Source organism: Mchenga conophoros, linkage group LG4 (genome assembly GCF_057382185.1).
Source record: "Mchenga conophoros isolate Kocher_MC1m ecotype Shallow Benthic linkage group LG4, M_conophoros_male_GT1.1, whole genome shotgun sequence".
NCBI lineage: Eukaryota > Metazoa > Chordata > Actinopteri > Cichliformes > Cichlidae > Mchenga > Mchenga conophoros.
This window is the reverse complement of record NC_140529.1, coordinates 24,234,129-24,255,297: the sequence shown is the minus strand read 5'-3', so window position 1 is coordinate 24,255,297 and position 21,169 is coordinate 24,234,129. Positions and strand designations below refer to the sequence as shown.

General features: G+C 43.4%; 1 protein-coding gene across 2 annotated transcripts; it reads right to left on the bottom strand.

Moving 5' to 3' along the window:
- Positions 1-405: 405 nt before the first annotated feature.
- Positions 406-17,537, bottom strand: gprc5ba (G protein-coupled receptor, class C, group 5, member Ba). Of its 2 annotated transcripts, none has more exons than XM_085271162.1 (4): positions 16,682-17,537; positions 7,245-8,264; positions 6,881-7,026; positions 406-3,845 (listed from the first exon to the last, which is right to left on the bottom strand). In XM_085271162.1, exons 2-4 carry the CDS (start codon positions 8,260-8,262, stop codon positions 3,801-3,803), a joined length of 1,209 nt encoding a protein of 402 aa, XP_085127288.1. In that variant the 5' UTR covers positions 8,263-8,264; positions 16,682-17,537; the 3' UTR covers positions 406-3,800. The 2 variants fall into 2 exon arrangements, with proteins under 2 accessions (XP_085127288.1, XP_085127289.1); XM_085271163.1 differs by having other exon boundaries at positions 6,905-7,026.
- Between the last annotated feature and the right edge of the window lie 3,632 nt (positions 17,538-21,169).

Sequence of the window (21,169 nt, the reverse complement as noted above, 5' to 3'; positions counted from 1 at the left end):
TGTTAAAGATGGAATCTGTATGCCTATTAGCCTAATTAGCATAAAGACTATGCTAATTCTTTATGCTAGCCTGTCCATGTTCAAAGGTAACAAAAAACATGCTTAAAGCTTACAATTGAACATGTTGCATCTCATTAAATTACTTCACATGAATACGTTTTTGTTCAGGCTAATGGTTTCATCCTTTTTGCGCATGTTTGTGCTAAGCTAAGCTAGGCTAACCAACTGCTTTAGGTTACAGAATGAGAAGCAAAAACATTCAATGACTCAATGGTTTATCTGTATGGACAGAAACGTTGCGAAGCTTTGACAAAAATGGGAAAAGCACATGCAGTTTTTTATTCTTCCATAATACCTGGCTGTTATTGTTACCATGTGTCATCAGGAAAAAAACACAACATCCAATTAAAAGTTAACTACAAATATGACACCTTTATTTAACTTTTTTTGTCCTGAATTGGTTACAGAAACAAGAGAGTTAACTGTTGGGTTTTTTTTTTTTGTCTTTTTCTAACCAGGGGAATCAAGTTCTATACATAGGCATGCTGCGTCACTGCACAGTCATAGCTGTGAAAACCAATATTACCCCTGTCAGCTGCCCCACTGGAGCAGTCTGAAGGCAAGACAAATCAGGAGAGTACAGGCAAGGACATGTCAACCCCAGGGAGTAAGGGTTTTCAAATGGGCTACCCAGGGACGACAAACTTAACATAGAAGTTGTGTGCAAAATCTCACCACAGTCTATTTGATTTTAAACACAGACAATATCAGTCGGACGATTCTCCTTTTTTTGTACTTTTTTTTTTTACCCTCAACTCTTTAAACTAACAGAGGAAGTTATTATTAGGTCCAGTGATGATGGCATTTTGTTCCTTTTGGGGAATCATACTGCTTTGGACCATTTCCCTTTGTTTCTCAAGAACCAGCTCGCACAGACATTAAGTGTGTCATCTGATATACACTGAAAGTATGATTGTTGCCACATGACCTTTTACATAAATAGTTAGTATTCAAAAGTAGGTCTGAGAAAGGTCATATATGTAGAAATGGTGATAAGCATGCACAGATAGGTAGTTGACGAGTGCAAAGTCTACAAAGTCACATCATGTTATTCTTTTTTTTTTATGTACTCCACATAGAGTGAAAACATCACAAGAATTGAAACCTCCCTCCCCCTCAGCTCTGAGTGCTGATACTCAGGAGCTTTGTTTCTTTGCTGCTGACCATCTAAAACCCTGAGGACAGTTCTTCTTGCATGGATATGAGGCTTGTAGCCTGTTTCAGACCAGGCCTGCCCAAACAGAGCCTGGTATAACAGGACAAGCTGTCTTTGGGCATGAAGCTGGCCTGCAAGTAGCAGTCCTATTTTAGAATAGCCAGTGTGTAAGACATAAACATACAGCAGTAGTCAAGGATTGACCCCTTGTCTTTTCTTAGTAAGATCAGGGGCCAGCGCACTGACTATTGGTGGGCTTGAGCCCTGCCTGCTTTGCATTTTCTTTTTTTTTTATAGCTATCCCTAATATATCACAGACTAAGTCATGATTTACTGCATGAAGTGGCAAAATTATCAATAGGCATTGTTGTCTTTTTGAAAATTTGAACATAATCACGTTTGCATCCCCGTAACAGCAAAGTGTGGGAGGTACAACCAACATAAATCCTGATAATTGACAACTCACATTTTTTCCTTAATCAAACAAACAAACAAAAAAATTCAAAATGAAATAAAATAAAATAAAAGCACATCTAGTGTTGGCGAAACATTTCCAAAATGCTATAGTTTAAAAAATACAAGCATAATGTAACAAACAGGCAAATGTATAAACACAAAGCAAACCAGTTAAAAAAAGAAGATAAAATCAGTTTGCAGTGGTCAGTCAGTTCTCCAATGAATCACTGATATCTAAACTCAGCCTACAGTTTAAAAAAAAGGGAAAAAAAGGTAAACAAGCAAGCAAAGCTTTACAGCACTACTATGTACACAGCTCCTCGGGTGAAAGAGAGAGCTGGTGCCATGATGAAGGGAAAGGGCGTGAAACAGAGACTCCAGTGAAACAAGAGTCCTTCTTGGCACAGAGACTTGAGCTATAGCTGTCCACAGAAAGAGTCTGGAGGAGGAGAGGAAGGAGGAGGAGGAAGAGACGCTCCACCAGAAAAAAAGAAAACAGAAATGAAGACAACGTCATAGAGAAGAGGAACATGGATACAAACGTACAGACGTGGGAGCCATTTTCTCATACAGATTGGAGGCTGAGTGAAGGAAGTCTCAGAGATTTCACTGTCACACAGACTTCCCTTTGGGGCCGTCTCGTGCTATCTCATTCCTACTCACCGCCACCCTCCTCCTCCTCCTTTTCCATTTGATCCCCCTCTTTCTACCTTGCACTGTTAATCTGATCTTTCTGAGGCTCTAGGATATCTCCAAACACCAGCCACAGCTCTAAATATAGTCTTGTCACTCACAGCTTGACTACTGTATCAATATAAGTGTTGTTTTTGTAGTTCCGTGCCTCACTGGAGGGTCGAGGAATATTTAGCACCAGAAATGTACCTGGACTTAGATTTTTTTTTTTCTCCCCTGTCGACACTCGTGAAATCACAACACTCACGTACGCACACACAAACACAAATACAGGAACCGAGAACGGGAGACCATTTCATTTCCTCGCTCCGTTTCTTGCTGATATAAAGTGACAGTTTCTCCTGGCTGCTTCAAAACGCCAGTGGCTCTGGAGATGTGGGTGCGTACAGCTGTCTGACCTCGATTCATTAAGCGGCGCCTCTCCCCCCCCCCTCGCCCGGTCATGACTGACGTTCCCTTTGTCCAATCATAATCCGCTCTGCTTTATCGTACATCTAAAAGCGGTTTGTGGGCAGCGCTGTTCAGGTGCAGCTGTGGTCATTGGGGAAACTTCCTTTCCAGTCACAGTTCAGGCTTCAGAGTTTGTGTTTGCAAAGTGTCCATGCAGGTGGGAGGATGGCGGAAGGTGAGAAGAGTTATGTGTTTTATTCACAGATGGTTCTGATCGCAACCCTAACCCTAACAGAGGTGAGAGAGAGGGAGGAGACAGGTCTGGGGTGTTGAGAGTTGTCGGGTGGGGGGTAACAGTCTGGAGAGGAAAGGTTTGCTGGAGTGTTATAGGGACCACACACATACACACACACACTTTCCTCTTATATGCTGTACATTCACACCTACAGAGGCAGGGTTATTTTAGGAGGGCTCTGCTCAACTTGTACAGTTTGCCCATGTGCTCTGTCTACACCTACGGTGTGGAGGGATGGAGGACAGAGCCAAATGTTTCCACTCGAACGCCTTCATTGTGTGGAGCTGCAGAAAAGACATCCTGCCTGACAGAAAGAGAGAGTGAGCAGGAAAAAGCAATCTATTTCACAGTTTTCAGGGATGCCTACAATGTTGTAGTGTCACAGGAGATAATGATACCTAAAAAGGAATACTGCATGTCGGCATTTTCAGATCGGTCTTTTTCTTTTCTTTTTTTGCTACTTTCTTTCATATTTCCACTCTTCTAGAAAACCTTCAGCTCTGTCCTCCATATCCTGCTCTCTCTGAATCTCACACACACTCAAACAGTAGTTGATTGGCACACAGTCAGTGTTAAAGTCTGTACACAGAGTGAAAGGTCGATGTAGGCATCCGTGCTTTTAGTCCAGTCCAGCCAGACAGGGAGGTGGGCCCTTCGTCCTGGACCCCCCTCATTCTCCCTCCTCACCCTCTTCATCTCGTCCTTTTTTTTTCCTTTTTAAATCACACAGCCTCTTTCCAAACCTCTCGCTCACCACAGCTGCCTCCCCGTGTAGGTAGGAGGGGCAGAGGGCACCTGTAGGTGAAAAAGTTACGTTTGTTAACCGTCAGCAGTCGAGAAAGCATCTCATTTTTAGACATGCATGTTAATTCACATGGTTACAGGGTCTGCATACGTTCCATTCACACTTTATGTGGACACCTCTCTGTGTTTTAAAACAAAATGCCTATGTTTTTGCCATTGCAGATGTATTTACACACTAAAACCAGTCTATATGAATTCTCTCTTCAGGCTATCGAGCTGCCACAATCCAGGTAAATTGCAAATATCTTATGCCATTCACAGAATTGAAGCTACTTTGGCTTTTTTGCCCTGTTATTGACCTCTCAGGTGACACAGAGACTACGTCCACACTAGCCCGGATAGATTTGAAAACGGCGTTTTCGTCTGAAAACGCTCCGCGTCCACACTAGCGTTTTCAGTCGTTTTCACAGAGTTGTGCGTCCACATTGAAACGGCAGAAAACTCTAACGTTCCAGTACTGCACATGCATGAAACGCAAGAAGATTCGGCCTGCCTCATTTCTGTCTGCCGTTTATTTACTTTTGGGCTCGTTGAAACGTCGCGGCAAAATGTCGAGGAAAAGCACCGAGTTTTTTAAATGGACTAACAATGAGGTGGAGTTGTTGCTGCGAGTAACACAAAAGTACAAAGTTGCCAAGCGAGTGAGAATTAAAGAATTTGAAGAAAAGCTATTTGGAGCATGTACAGACCGATATTAATCTGTTTTAGGGCTGTCAAAATTGAGAGCAAACAAAACAACTGCTGTATAATGCACTCCGCTATCTTTGTTTAATTGGTCACATGACTGCATCACATGACTAAAATGCGTCATCGTTTTTGAGTGTCCACACTGCAACAGGACAGCTCCATTTTGAAATGTATGCATTTTTGAGAGGGTTTTGAAAACGCTGCGTTTTTCCTTGGGGAAAACGCCGTCTCAGTGTGGACGGGAGGCCAAAACGGAGAGAAAACTATGCATTTTCAAACGAAAACGCATTAGTGTGGACGTAGCCAGAGACTAGCTGTACCCTGAAACCTGAGTGGAAAACCTGCAGGCTGTATTCAGGGCTCCAGAAAAGCTAAAAACTGCATTTCTTTTTCTTGTAAATGCATAATTAATATTCCCTATAAAAATGCTATTTAACTCTTCACCCTTTGAAAACCTACTAGGAGTAACCTTTGAAGCTCTTTTATGAACATCTTTCAGGCCTGCTTGTAGAACAAAATGAGTAGGTGCGCATCAGAAGAAGTTAGCTTGTGCAGCTACCCTTAAACCCCCCCAGAAACTGTTCTAATGGTTGTGAAACCACATCTTTAGTGATCTATCCTGAGGTGTCAGAACTAGTCATTAAGGAAACAGGGGACGTCATTGTGGAAAGTGTTAACAAAGATACTGCAGTAAATGATACTGCTCTCTGCCGTAAGGGAACAAATGCAATATTTATCCGTCAAAAAGTATAATGTTTTTATTGATGGAAAATAATGGCTCATATTATTGTATTGCTATTAAATTTTAAAGCCACACGAATCCAATTATAGCAGCTATTATATTTCCCCAAATGCACTGTGGTCAGTTAATAGCCTGGTCTCCAATAATGACCAGCCTCCGGGAAAAAAACAAAGTGCCTGTCATAAAATGTGCATTCCAATTAAAAAAAAAAAAAAAATCCAACGGTACAATCATATTGTTGCTTTTTGTCGTGTTTAATTTGTTGATTCTGATCCATTTCGGTTTGTCATCCATTAATACCAGCCAGATGTCGTCACATATGGTTGCCTACTCCTTCAGATGGTTCACAATAAAACTCTTATTTAGGAATAAAGGGTTTTGGAAAGTGCTGTGTTTTTATCATTGGAGTAACTTAACAGAAAGTGGAGTGGATCTGAAAGTGAGGCTTTATACAAAAATAGTGCTGCAGTGACAAATGGGCGAACATGACTCATCACACAGAGAGAATTAGAAATAAAGCTTTACCTCCAGCACAGGCCACCTTCACATTTAGCCAATGCAACTTAGCTTGCACTTTAGCTAAAGTTACACTTATGTTAAGTGTAAATATGTGGGTTTAAGCAGGAGCTTATTAATTTAGTACAAAGACTGATTTAATGTATTAAAAAAGGCTAAATGTTTCCATGTTTCCACTTTCAGCCTGGCAGATGATTGATATTTACTGTAAAGAATGGAGGGGTATTGATTTTCCTGTTTTACTTGCTGTAAGATGGGGAATGTGCCAGTCTCCTAAAATGTCAAACTGTACTTAGACCATTATCAACCTTGCAATACAATCCTGCAGTTTTCTATTTAATTCTTTGTGCTCGTATTTGTTTTAGTATCCTTTAAAACTGCTGTTAAAGGTTCTTTATTTCATGCTTTCTGCAAATCGGTTCCTTCAGAGCGCCCTGAGCCGGCTGTACAAATAAACGCTGCCTGCCTTTAATGGGGGTGCACAACAACACCGTTCATGCAGACTAGTGATATTTTATGCAAAGCAGCTTAAGGAGACGCCTCTCCGTTCCCTTTGTCAGCTCGATCAGCACGCCCAGCTGCAATTTCTAGGAATAGTGACTACAAATTATCTCTGTCAGCAGAGTGTCGTTTCAGCTTTTTAGACTTCTGTAATATGCTAGGTGTTGTTGGGTTTGCTTAATTCATAGCACAGTGGCTGGAAAGCAGTTTACCTGCACCAGCCATGGTGACCATTCATCCTGCACAATGAATCTTGCTGGGTCACCTGACGGTGGCATCATTAAGGGGACAATTGGTATTATATTTTTACACAGACAGCAGAATAAGAAGCAGAAGCTTCCTCACAATCACCCTTACACAGATCAATGTCAGATGAGTGACCATTTGTGACAAATCCGTCCATGCACGTGGAACAAACACAGTCGCTTGAGAGTTTCCAAACACAAACTGAGTACGCACGCACACACTCTCACACCTCTCCCTCATTCTTGTGCAATGACGTATGGTCCAGAACGCACAAATGTGCATGCAGTCTTGTCGGCGTGGTCGAATGAGAGAGCGGCGTGTAAGCGGCGTGTACCTGTGACTGGGAGGATGTACTCACCGCTCCCCCGTTCAGGATCATGGTCATCTCGGTGGGCTGGTAGACGTTGCTGCGGAAAGGAGCGCTTGGCCTGGCACCGGTGTTGCTGCTGTGCTGCCCGGCACCGCCACCGCTCCTCAAGCCTGGCGTGGAAGAGACGGACAGAGATTACTCACCCTGACTCACCACTCGGCTTACTGTCTGGAGGAACCAAAGAAACACTTGCAGAAATGTCCTCCTGCAGTTATTACTAGCCAAGCATACAAATGTGTCCAAGAGTTGCATTAGTCACTTTGGCCTACATTCCTCCTACAAAGCTAAATTACGCCTGTTTGCTCAAAAGTATCAGATTGTGCTGTACCTGCAGTGTTCTCGTCATTATATCCATAGCCCTGGTTCTCCACAAACTGCCTGTGAGATAGAGGGGTGTCATCGTCGAAGCTCGTCTCCCTCATCCGCGTTGAGTTCTGGGATGTGTCGAAATAATCCGGGGCAGTGGGTTGGGGTGGGGGTCTCAGGCAGACGTGAGATTCGGGAATGGCATGGAAGATCAGCAGCAGCCAGCCCTGAGCAACCAAAGCAATAGCCAGCGCTGGGTCATCCCACTCTGGAGACCTGCCGAGCCAGTTGTTTCCATACAGATAGAAGCCCACCCAGGCCACCCACAGCAGCAGTGACATCAGGCAGGTGACCAGCAGCCAGATGGCACTGCAGCGCCACTGACGTGTCTTGCCACACAGGGCCAGGGAGGCTGCGGTCAGCGCAGCTAGTAGGAGGGCTAGCACGTAGCTGCATGCCAGTGCGAAGTCCAGAGGAAGATACTGACAGGCAGCTTTTCCTTCCCTCAGCACGGTCAGAAGCAGCCACTCTGCAGCAATGATGCCCTGTACAGCACTCAAACCCAGTGCCAGGCCGGTTAAGGCACAGCCACCAGGGCTGCGACGCTCCCTGCCAAGCCTGCGCAGGCGGACGCCCTGAACCAGCAAGCAGGAGAAGCAAACAGCAAAAAGGAGACCCCATAGGGCCCTGCGAAGAAGACACAGTGACTCATCCCGCTCAATCAGGTAAGCAAAGCTCAGGCCGAACAAGCCAAGGATACCGAGAAGCAGAAGGAGGATAGGTCCCACGCCGCTGCGCTTCTCGCCCTCACTGATGTGGCGTAAACGGCACAGCAGGACTAGGGCGAGCAAGATGGCAGCCAGCACCCCACCGGCAGCCACAGATTCAACGGCCACCCCCCATATGGAGTCCAGGTCACAGAGGAGGGTGTACGGACGCACAAGGCCCCAGCCACAGCCTCTAGGGAGCGGCTCTGGCTCGCTGTTGGCACAGTGAGCAACAGTCAGCAGCAGCAGGAGGAGAACTGGTGGGAACGCCATCTCTGAGAGAAGACAGATAGCGAGATGATGCAGAGGTAAGGGGCAATGAGGGAGAGTGGAGAAAAGTAGGGGAGAGAAAGTCAGTAAGTCATTCTGGTCAATAACATTTGCAAAGCTGTAGAGCTGAGCAGTCACTCCCACAGCAATCATTCCTTTGTGTGACAATAAAGACAATCGGCCACTGCTGTGTTTTAGAGAGGGAACAAAAGACAGTAGTTCGTGCAGGGTGAATGACTGAAGCCTTTCTAACACACACACGTCCTGTTTCACCAATAATAGCCTTTAGCCAGACCTTTTTTGAACCTTTTAGAAGTTTTTTAAAGGGTTCATTTCTGAGGTAAATGGCTTCAAATAAAAACAGCAACCCTCCCATGCAATGAAAAATACAAAAGAGCCCTACACAACCTACCTACACAACAACAGAGTTTTTGGGGTGTGATTTGTCTAGTCTTATCCAGCACACTAGCCTTTGGAGTGCAGACAGGGGAGCTGCAGCATCATGCATATTTTTATGAAAAAAAAACAAGAGAAACAGAGAAAGGAACTACTGTACACTCAGTTTGGCTCACTATCAGGCATCTAAGGGCACCTAGCGACAATCTATTGTAGACAACAGCAACAGAACCTCGAGCACAAGTACAAACATTTGTGTACTTTTGAGAAAAGTGTCCCAGTGAGGGGAAAAACAAAAAACAAAAAAACCCACATAAGCACTCTGCAAAATCAATGCCGTCTCAGTCTCCCTTTTCCTTTATTCATCACAGTTGTCAGCCACACAAACACACATAAAAATACACAATCTTTCATTTCATTGTGGGCTTTGCTGGGATGATCAGCGCTGTCGTTTCACCTGACAAAGCTGTGTGTTTTATGGGAGGTTGATCTGTATTTAAAGGCGCCACAACACCGCGCGCACAAACATATCTTCCTGCCAGGCTGCTGTCACTAAGCTTTCGGGCATTCTTTCCAGGCTGGCTCATGCACACTGCTCTTTTCTATCCTCTCCATGCTTACAGCTGCACGTTGGATTGTTTATTTCAGAGAACTTTAGTCACAGTGCGAGTCCGCCACGAACGTCTCGCTGTGTCCACGAATAGACAGTGTTTGCATACCACATAGTGAACACTGGATATTTCCAGCTTCATGTCCTCTGTCTCTCTATATCAAGTAAGTTGGGATGAGTCATATGGTTGGGGCGATAGAGGAGAGTACTAGGTTTAAACACACCAGTTATTAAATAGAGCAGACTGGAAGAAGAGAGAAATAGACTCAAGACATTTGGAAAATACGAGGAAGTCTAGTCAATAAGTAGCAGTGTAGCCCCACTTTGGGCTGTACTGTCTTTGTGACATTTCTGACTTTCCTGTAAGGTATGACAGTAAAGAGGAAACCAGCTACAATCAATATTTTTTAACAACATTGCATTAAATAAAAACCATCGCTCATATTCCCATGGAGTCCTGCAGCTCTCTGCTGCTCTATATTGACTTTCAGCTCATTGTTCAGATGTCTGTCTGCCACTTTACCGGTGCCATTTACTTTTAGCTTCTAACAAGAGCTCATTCTAACTCTCCTTTGACAAAAGGACACTCAACAGTAGATTTAAATATAGCAGGTTGACTCTAAACTAATGATTAAGTTGCTTCATAATGGCTGGATGTGTAGATAAGCTCAAATTGACTGCTCACATGTTTGTCACAGCTTAGAGCGCAACATTGGACGTGCTCTAAAATCTCAATAAAAACAAGCAGATTTGAAATAATTTAAATGCTGTATTAATACAAATAAATCATCTGAGACTTAACAGTTCTTGTGTTGCTCCAAATTAATTCAGTGCATTACAGATCTGGACTGTAGGATGGGTCAGGCTAACTGCCTGCGCTCTTTTTTCTCCTATGCAGCCGTGTTGTTCTAACACACGCAGAATGTGTTTGGACATGGATGGGTGGACGTCATATGTCACTTAGTCTTAACAGTGTCTTCTTAGGTGTGCAGGTCACCCGTGACATGTGCACTAATGTACCTCCATACCATCAAGGATGCTGACTTTTGAACTGTGTGCTGATAACAAACCAAGTGGTCTCTCTTCAGTGAGGAGCCAGTGGTTAATCAAGGTCTTGATGGGGGTGGGGGGACAGACAGACACTCTGTCTCTAAAGCTGAGACAGAGAGAAAAAGAGCAGTAGCCCTATGGCATGCGGTTTGCTTGGTGAGTTGTACCAGCACCCACTAGTCAAGGTCTTTTTTTCTAATGGTACAGTTTTACATCACATAGAAAATATATTTACTGCCCATGCAGTGATTTTTAGTACTGCAGTTTAAGTTTAATGAAGTACAGGCTGAGGCCCTAAAGGTCACCACTGTTTTAGTTTTCTGTCTTGTCCTTTGCAGAAAGAGATTTCTCCAGATTCTCTACATCTTTGAATTATATTATAAACTGTAGCTAAGATTGCTTACACATCATTTAAAAAAGACCAATAACACCCATGTTCAAACCTATTTTGCCACAAAAAAGGTCATAAAGATGTAAAAAAAAAAAAAAAAAGGATTATTAATCTTCTATAAGAAACTGAAAAACACAATATGTACTGCTTTATAATTCTTCTCCAGACCTTCCTTCTCGCCCTGCCTGCATAGTTGGACCATCCATTTATTTACAAGCTTTTGATGTTTCTTTCCTCATATACATTTAAGATGGATTTTTTAAGAGAGCAGTTGTTTACAAGTTTGCGAAATAGCATTATTTATTTCTCACCCCCCCCCCCCCTCCCCTGAGGGCATAACAGTGAAAGATGTGTGCATATATATATATGTGCGTTGTGCATATTCATGTGTTTCGAGCCCTTTCATGTATCCTTCAGAGATTTACACTCTCCAAAATTCTTCTTCATGCCTCCTCATTAATAAAATTCTTTGCTCCCTCATTTCCTGCTTGTTATTTCCTGTTGTCTCATCCCATCCTTCCTTCCTTGCTGCAGCAGCTCTTAGCCGCTGGTTATTATTGGTCTATATTAACATCAATTAGTGCTTACAGAGGAATGACTCACCAAAACACACACACATAAAAATCCAGAGCTGGATCTTTTTGTGCATACAAAAACACCTGACATTATCATGCACGCCTCAATGCACAAAAACACTCATGTTTCCTCCTAATATCATCCCGCTTTTTATGCTCCGTCACTAAACTACAAGAACAAGGGAGAGCAGCCAAGGAATTAAAACCTCACTCGCTCATCCTCAAAAAGCCAAGCAGCCTGCTCCTCCTCCTTCTTTTTGTCTTTCTTCCACACATCCTTTGTCACGTTGTAATTACTGGGACATTAACGCTTTGCACTCGAGACAAGTGCACATCACAACAGGACACGGAGGGACTGGAGCTTGTGGCCTGCACACTCGTGACTTTTTGACTCGCTCGCCATCTCGTCACCCCCCTCTCACACAGATGGTTGCTCTGGCTGCTTTTTGAGTGGCTTGGCAGACCGGTAAGCTGCAAAGCTGAAGGATGCGCAGAGAGAATGGCTGCACACATGCACAAGCAGCGAGACGTGCATGTGCAAAATGCTACGCAGAATATGCCGCACACCTACAGACACCTCTTTTTTACTTCAGCTTTACACGAGTGGTTTTAGAAGCGAAACTGTCTGGCCTTTTGGTTTGTGCAGCACAGAGGATGTAGCCGCCGTCTCGCCCTCCCCTCGCTCTCTAGACGTGTTTCTCTCTCTGTCACTCATCACGCAGCCATCTCTGCCCTCCCCTCCATTAAAAAAAAAATCCTCTATTCTGTTGGATTTTCAATGCCACCGCTCCTCCAGAGCAGCCAGAGCGGCCTCGACTTGCTGTATTTGAAGACGTCAAATCAAAATCAAATCAAATCAAATCACTTTTATTGTCACATCACATGTGCAGGCACACTGGCACAGCACATGCGAGTGAAATTCTTGTGTGCGAGCCCCACAAGCAACAGAGATGTGCAAAGACAACAACACAAACGAGCAAAATACAAGAATGGCCAACCTGAAACTAATAAATATATGTACAATATATAATAGTGTATGCATTTCTGGATGTGTATACTAAATATTTTCCTACGTGTGTGTGTGTGTGTGTGTGTGTGTGTGTGTGTGTGTATACACATTTTTACAAATTAAATAGTAAAAAAAAAAAAAAAAAAAGACGTGCTGTGAAAGATGCGCCTCGTACACCTCGACTAGTCCCCCTCTTTTGCTACCCAGTGTCTAATCCCTAATGCACCGTCTTGCTTCCATTTTGGCATCATTTCCCCTTTTCTGCTTGTGCCCCCTCGCGCCTTCCTACTCCACCTCCTCATCCCCCCTGCTTTCCTTTCCTTTTATTTTCACTGTGTATCTTATGTAACTGAGGGAAGGATCCAGCTCCTGCCAGTTCTGCTGCATGGCTGCTGTTTCTCAGGCTTCATCTTCCTCAGTGCCAAGAAGCCTGCTGGCAACCAGAGGTCCATCTTAGTCCCCTTCATTTCCCATCTAGCAGTGTTACATGTGTTGCTTTCGCATAAACATACTGGCATTATGTTCACGCAACAGCTTGGTGGCATTTACTATGGGTGTGTGTGTGTGTGTGTGTGTGTGTGTGTGTGTGTGTGTGTGTGTGTGTGTGTGTGTGTGTGTGAGAAGGCAACACATTGTGACACAACACTGATTGTGGAAAGAATGCAGCATGCAATTCCTTACAGCGCTGCTGTTAAAACGCAACAGGAATACAAGCATGAGAGTGCAAATGTGCAGCACTGCAGTCATTCAGATCTGCCCCAGGCTGGATAGGCAGGGATGGGGGTGGGAGGGGGATAGGGGTTGGGGGGTGGGGGGGTGGGGGGTAGAAACAAGCTGTCCTGTACAATTACAAGCTCCAACAATTATCAGACGTAGCTCACGAGCAGATGCTTTCTAATTACCCTTGTGATAATTGGGAGGATTATTACGATTTGACAACCCGCAGTAATTGTCATTTTTTGAGTCTTTTGCCGAGAATTTGAATCTGAATGGGGATGAATCTGTGTCTGTACGAGGGCTTAAATCCATAGGTATACATCTGGAAACGCATGGATCCAGCTGTTGAGGTGAGCGGGTCAACTGCACGTCTTGTCCTGCCATCTGCTTGCTGGTGACACCGCTCAATGACGCCAGCATTATCCACCTTTTCTTATAACACTGCATACGTTTACATTATTAGCTGGGGTTATATATATAATATGAACCCAGGCCTGCAGTGGCTTCAGGAATGAAAGCCTGGTCTGAAAGAGCAACTCGTGTTTGTCCCTCTCCACTGATTCATCCTTATAGAATATTATGAAGGTTGCAATTAGATCCTTTCAGGGCCTTTTTTAAAAATAATGATAATGTTGTTTATATAAAAATCTTTGCTACATAATAACTAGCTGACAAGCAAAAAAAAACCAAAAAAACAAATAAAGTCAGGATAGTGCATTGACAAAAATCTATAAATTACTTAAAATACTGACCATTTGAATAACAGGTGTTTATTCCTGTAACTTTTTCAGTTATTAAATGAAGTACATTATAACCAGTTAATATAAGAGTTAGTTTTATTCTATTCTTTCTAAGGACCTAGTGCTGTAGTGTAAAAGTATATTAAGACTGTACATGGTCTACAGATGAAGACGTTCTGAGTGAGAGGGCTGGCTCGAACATCTTCTTCCTTCCAGTTTTCATCAACCAGTTTTAGAGGATCTGAGAGGGTTTTAAATTAAACTTGGCTTGGCTGGACTTGGTTTTATTTCCTATAGCGACGAGTCTTCTTTCTCTCTTGAGAACACTTTGACAAGATGACCAGAGACAACCTCTCTACCAGTGCATTTAACCAGAGTCACAGACATTCAATGATGAAAACCGCCAATATGTGGCCAATTTATATGCTGAGTCTCATGCACGAATATATATTTCTATACTTCCAAGTTTTGTACTTCCTGCAAGGCTGCTGAAATAAACAGACCTGAGATCCCAGCGACACAGCAGCAGACATCCTAGAGTTTCCTGTGCATGGATTGGAGACATCTACAGCAGCTTTGATCCTGCAAGTACAGCACGCTTTCTTCAGTATTCCGACAAGATTTTTGTCGTAGCCGGTCAACTGTTACCCATTCATGACGCCATTTTTTTGATGAAGGTTTATCATAAACAAATGCGAGGGAATGGATTTGCTGGAAAGCATCCAACCTCCTACTTCACATAAAATAGCCAAAAGTGAATTCCATCATCTGATCTGACTGCGTTTGTCAACAGTCTTGTGACATTTGTGAGCTCGATCATAATCCAGCTGGTAGCAACAGACAAAACAATGGAAATTTAAAGAGAAAAATGAGGGAAGTGATGTGTTATTGCACTGTGATGTACATGTGGGTGCTAAAACAGTGGGAAGAAGTTGGAAAGGCAAAGTTAAGGGGAAAAAAAACCCTCAAAGACAACATATATAAACAGGTTTAGGAATAAAAAAAAACCTGAAAGAAGAGCCTGAAAAGACGTGATACATTTGCCACACCAAGCTCTTGGGTGCCATACTGAAGAATCTGACAGTGTAAGTATTCTCCCAAGACTCTTCAGACATCCCTGGCCACCCTAATTAGGCCTCATTACCATGTGACTGGACTCGCAGCGAGACCATATGCTAATTGACTTGGCAATTAAGAGTGCCAGTGTTTATTCTCAACCCTTACTCCCCTCCCTTGACTATCTTGTCTCTCTCCCTCCGACAATAACAACAAGCGTGAGGTGACGGGTCAGATGTGAAGGCATGCCAAACCCCAAAGTGTACCCTGAAACTAGCGCCACGGACATCTGGTGTCACGTGTTCTGCTTCCGTGTGACACGAATGAGCTGCATCCATTATAGATAACTTGATGGGACCCGGGGTGGAGATGAAGGAGGCTGGGGTTGGAGGGTGGGGGTGGTCACAGGGGCCCAGGGAGATCAGATTTGGTTAGAGAGCGTGATAGTGATCAGAGAGGCAAGAGGAAGAAGGAACAGCCGGATATGCGGAGGAAGAATTGGAGCGAGGCTCTTGCCTGGAGCGTGTGTGGGTGTGTGTGTGTGTGTGTGTGTTGGAAAGGGTGGGAGGTGCATGATCACAAATACACATATAAAAGGAGAAGCAAGGAGTTCCCATGTAAGTGACAAAAATACCCCATTTTATACAGTCAGCTGCTTCATGTGTACATGAAGCTACACACACAAACACACATACACGTTTACAATCATCTGAACACGGCACATATGGCGTCCTCCCAGAGGACAAACTGTAGCTTTATTTTTCCCCAAGAGGATGCTAAGTAACTCATGAATTCACAGTCTGACAATAAACAGCTTCAGCCTGCTGAATATTGATTAATGATAGAAAACAAAGCACTCCAAAACAGGCCAGTGAGCTTACTCGGTACACAATCCTGCGCTCAGAGCTCGCGTATCATCTATCTACTGATCAATAAGGAGGGTAATCCATAAACTGGCATCAGTTTCCATGCAAAGATCCTTTTTCTAATTGGGCTCAAGAGGTCATTTAAGTGTGATTTCTTGTCAAGTTAGACATCCAGGGCACTGTGTCCTGTCTGCAAGGCCAGCATGAGAGGTTCAAGTCTACTAAAAGGGACACCCCTGTGTTTTAGCTGGCCAAAGAAGCAGCTTAATGCAAACACAAATTCAGAGAATGCCCTTTTCTTCTTTTCCTTTTTTCAGCATCCCCCTCTCTCTTAACAATACGACCACATGGGAGGATCCCTGGGGGCTTCCAGAAGAGTGTGTTTGTTTGAGGGACCAGAAGTAAGGCCATTGTTATCCTGGGGGGTGGGGGGAATGTGTGTGTGATTCCAAAAATAAAAGAATGACATCTAACCTCCGAACTAAAGCACGGCGGAGTGATTGACACTCCCAAAATATCCCAGTGTGTTGTGGGGTGAAAATGGAGTCGCTGCCACTAAAAGAGAGCAGCGTTTCTATCCTCGTGAGAAAAAAACCTCAAATGTCTCACCAGTCGAACTGCTTCAGTCATTTTCTTTAGTTTTTACCTAATTGGCCTTAAGCTCGAGACAGTATGAGCTGAGCATCGTGCATGAATATACATTTCTGCAAAAATGCTCAACCCATGTTTGCCCTCTGCTCCCCACACCTGCATTTGGTGCATCGCCTTTTTTTCTACGGCTGTCAGTGATGCAACTTCCTTCTCAGCTGATAAACCCCCCTTTAAAAAAATCGGCCTTAATACAGTACAGACGCAGGTGCATTCAAATAAACAGTGATTCCCTGTAGGGTATTCAGCCAAACAGCCCTCAGTAAATGTCGTGCGTACACATTTCCACAAGGATAACTCCCCCTGCCCCCCCTTTCCCCTTAAAAAATCAGTATCTGTAGGCGACATGGTGAGCAGCACGTACCTTGAACGACGTAAATTAAAGATGTTCGAGGATGAAGACGGGTGCACAGTTGTCAGGTTTGATGGGAAACACAATAAAAATGTCACATTTCGTAATGAGCTCCGCTCGCTGGGTTTGCGTATTCTCTCTCCATCCACATGGACCCTTATGAGATAAGACCAGAGGATTCCTCCTGCTCCTGGTTCCACACCAGAGGTACCCGGTTATTCAGCCCGTGTCTGTTTTCCTCAGCGGCAGAATGTGCATGAATGGAAGTCCAAAAACAAGAGAGAGGATGAGACAAACCGGGTTTAAGGGTTGAAATATTTAAGAGATTCTTTATCGTTTTCCCTTTAAATCCTTTGTTCAGCAGTGCGCATATTTGACTTTGATTCGGCACCAACGTCGGAGTGTTCACCGGAATAAATAAAACAGACGGCCGGTCGGAATCCTGCGATGCCCATAACAACACGGATCCCCCCTCTTCCAGTTACTGCGCTGATTATGCCGCTGAATGTCCGGGCTGACTCTCGCTGCTCCCCGCTGCACCTCTCCCGACTCAGCGCATCACCGAAGCTGCGCTCCGCATAACGTGCGTAATGATAATCCTTCTACGCGCACAGAGAAAGTGACAGCTCTCCACAGCCGCCACAGTCCCCGCCGTCTCTGTCCTCGTTCACTGTAACCGTGACAGATTAATTGATCACTGACACGTGCACGCTTTATTAGCTCGCTGCACGACGAGACTCGAGCGCGTGCACGCGCACACTCCACTCCACCTAAGATCTCTGTCACTGTTTCAGCCTGTGAGCACAGATTGGACCCTCTACATGCAACTCTGTCACATCCAGCTGGTGCGGCACTGTTCCGAGCTCACAGAAAACACACCAATGCAACGTCAACTTATCCAATGCGTTTCCGACTGTGCCTTTCAGAATAAAGTTCTCAAGCTAATGTCCTCTATTCCAATAGAGGTAATAAATAGTAGTAATAAACACGCTTAATAACGTGGATGACGAATGAAATGGCATTTAGGTTGATGGCTATAGCTCGTTAGGTATCCCGGGTTATCTACCAATTGGGAGGTTGGGGGATTGCATGCCATAAAGTATCCTAGGGAAAGATATTTGAACCCTAAGTTGCTCTTCAATTTATTCATCAAAGCAGATTGAAATGTAAAAATGAGGCATGCTTTACGAAGTGCTCCGAGTGCTCCTTGTAGAGTAGAAAAGCCCTATATAATAACTACTTTTAAATCTCTCCGACTTCTGTTCTCGTGGACCGTTTTTTTGTGACTCTTATTTTTACAGTTACACGATCCACTTTCCGGGATTCCTTTTGTTATCTTGGGGATCTTGACGGTAACAAATTGTGGTGATTATTATTTCTCGCTCACATCACATGCTTGTTGTCTCAGCTGCTCCAGTCCATCTTCCAGGGAGGCTTGGACTGGTGGAACACCCCCACTGGCTCCTACCATCTCATCCTCGTCTTGGATTCCCTGTTTTATTAGTGTTGCAAGATGCGAGTCATGGGGAAGGATTTCCATTTTACAAACATTCTACCCCCAAAAGCAGCCTAACACGTCTGACCAGGTGACGGTAATGCTTGCAGTGTGGAGCTGGTGCAAAATATCCGTTCACAGAGAAAGGTTTAGTTTTATTAGATTGCAGGTAATCCAGCAATTTGGGGGGCGGTGTTCATCTAAATTTTGGCTTCTGCATGTTAATGGTACTAAGCCAAATCCTGCTGCACCACGAGGAAGAAACTGGGAAGCAACAACCAGCAACACTCACATTTTATACATTTTCCATGGGACTGGCCTCTATCTGGTCTCTCTCCCCCTTTTCCCCGCTTTTCCTTTCACATGCACTCCGACTCATAAATACATGCAAAGTAAAATGACATGCAGGCTCTGGGCAGTAAGGAGGCGTATCACATGGAGTAGCAGCTGAGGATATGAGACTAATCTGACAGGTGCAGGCTGGGAGAGTGACAGCATGGGAAGAGGGGGTGGAGGAAGAGGAAGGGGGTCACAGCTCAAAACAGAAGGACTGAGAAGATTAACGGTCCTCTCACTCCGGCATCCGCAGACAACATCAATTTCATCTTTATTCTCATCGTTTTTATGGACAACTGCGAACAGGCAGGGAAATCGTTATATAATCACACCTAGTTAATCACAAGAAATGGATTTTAAAGAACATCCCGATGTGAATACCTTATCTGGTTAGAGTAATAGTCCAATTAAGAGGTTTATTACCATGTAATTCCTGAGTGTGGAGCTGGGATGGGTAATTAGGCCACCATTTTGAGCCGCAGAGTTCATAAACACAAAAGAGAGTGCTGAGAAGACTGATACCTCTGTCGTGTCAGCCTCAGAAATATGTGGAATGAAATCAACTTATCATCAACTCCGAAATTAAGTAGTTAACACGCTAGAAGTCTTTTATTTATTCAACACAAACGGCAGCTATTTAGATTTATTCTCACAGGGACTAATTATGTACGTGACTAATCTTCTGGCAACTTGTTGCCAAGCCAAAACCGGAGATCCCAAGGAATTCGTTAATTGTGGTAGGCTAAAAAGTCCAAGGGATAAACCTGTCTGTCACTCTAAAATTAAACATAGTTTCATTAGAGTACTGTAAGATAATCTGGGAACTGCTGAGAGTCTTTGGGAGCAACAGGAAGGCTATAAGGAGCGTAGGGAGGCACCTCCTGTTGTGTGCACTAAGATTATCATTAGATGATAGCTGATTGCGTTAGGGCGTTGCAGCTGAAAGGGTAACAGATAATAGGAATTGATTTGTATGATAAGTAGATAAATAAGAACATGAATACATGAATAACTTGAGCTTTTTATATAATATTAGTAAGTCCTAAGTAGTAGTTTCTGTTGACAATACTTTTTTAAAGATATAACACATTTTGGGGTCAGTTTGAAGGAAAGGCAGATATGAAATGTAAAAGTGAAGTCAGAGGTCAAATGTCACATGATACGGATGCACACTATGACACAATATTTAGAATCCCTGACAAATTTTAAAGATAAAATGCATTTTATGAAAGTTTGACCTAATTTGACCTTGAAGAAGAGGTCAGAGGTCATAAGTAACGTGATATTTAGAATCCCCATATATCGTTCCCTGTATACTCATATATTCACAATACAAACAATAGCAGTAAGAAACATAGTTTTAAATAGCTCTATATAGCATTATTGTCACATTCCCCTTCAGATCCAACTGTTGACCTTGAAGGAGAGGTCAGAGGTCAAATGTGACACAACATTTCAAACAAATTCAAACCAAAAACTAAATTTCCTGATTTTGGTCTATTTATTATATTTGTTATATGTAATAAACTCAAATTGTTGTGGTTTATATGTTGCTGATTTACTTATTTATCATCTTTTTTTCAGTTGAGGTGATAACCATAGCACCTAATTATAAGAGTTTAGGTTAATTCTTTTGCGTTATGTATGTAGGTCCTTGAATCTCTTTGAGTTTGTGATTGATGTTGTACAGTGAGTGCTTTGTCTGAGTAATTTGTCTTGACGTTATGTTGTGCAGGCTTTATAGTCGCTCTTTTTCAAACGCAGTCTCGATCTACAACTTGCTGAATAAATTAAGCAAAGACTGTAACAGAATAGGTGCAGTTACATCTACAGTGAGGCTCAGATGAAAGCACCCAGTGGAAAATTCCTGCTTAAGTATTCATAGAGGGTGACAAGGCAACTCTGGATCAGTGTGAGTCTCAATCGTGCTCTGATATAACATTACTGACAGGCAGTTAGACTAACTTTGGCTCTGACTCTGAGTTATAATCCTCCTTGTGTCGGTCATAATTTCTATTGGTTTGCTCATTATATCGCATATACAGTATGTTACAGTGCCTGCATGCTGGTCAGAGATTGCTTTGCCTTGTCAAGGCCCCGCTGGGTTGCACACAATAAGCCTCACAGTGACAGCAGGGTGGCTGACATACAGAACATGTGTTGCATCTGTTTCCAGTGACGAGCGTCAGAATGAGAGTCCATGACCACACAGGATGTATTAACTATGGCAGGATGCAGGTGTCCAAAATTAGCGGGAAGAGTCTAATTTTAAAGAACACTTTGTTTCCAGCCTCACTTCCTATTTTAAACTGGCTGAAAAATATCAAACAGGGACAAAGGATGTGAAGTGTGCTAGGCGGGGTGTCTGGTGAGGAAAAAACCTTGGCTGAACTCTTACATTGTGTATATTTACAAATATCTATGAGGTTTTATTCAATAACTTCTGTAACTGCTCCTGAAGGTTTTTCATGTTCGAAGTAGAATAAAGGGCATTGCTCCAACTGATGTTCAGCCAGTATTTTAATCTTCTTTTCACCAGCAAACACCGTGAAAAACTATGGTGAAATGATCAATGAAAAACACGGATATTACATCAGCAGAACAAAAATTACAACTCAAATAAAACATACACACAAAGTAAATGCACCAACATACCGTGTGCGCCTTTC

Excerpts from the sequence above, each read along its gene's own strand:
- gprc5ba (XM_085271162.1), bottom strand. The coding sequence starts at position 8,262 with ATGGCGTTCCCACCAGTTCTCCTCCTGCTGCTGCTGACTGTTGCTCAC. Across the intron at positions 7,027-7,244 it reads TAATGACGAGAACACTGCAG|GCTTGAGGAGCGGTGGCGGT; the intron begins GTACAGCACAAT and ends CTTCCACGCCAG. Across the intron at positions 3,846-6,880 it reads GTACATCCTCCCAGTCACAG|GTGCCCTCTGCCCCTCCTAC; the intron begins GTACACGCCGCT and ends TTTCACCTACAG.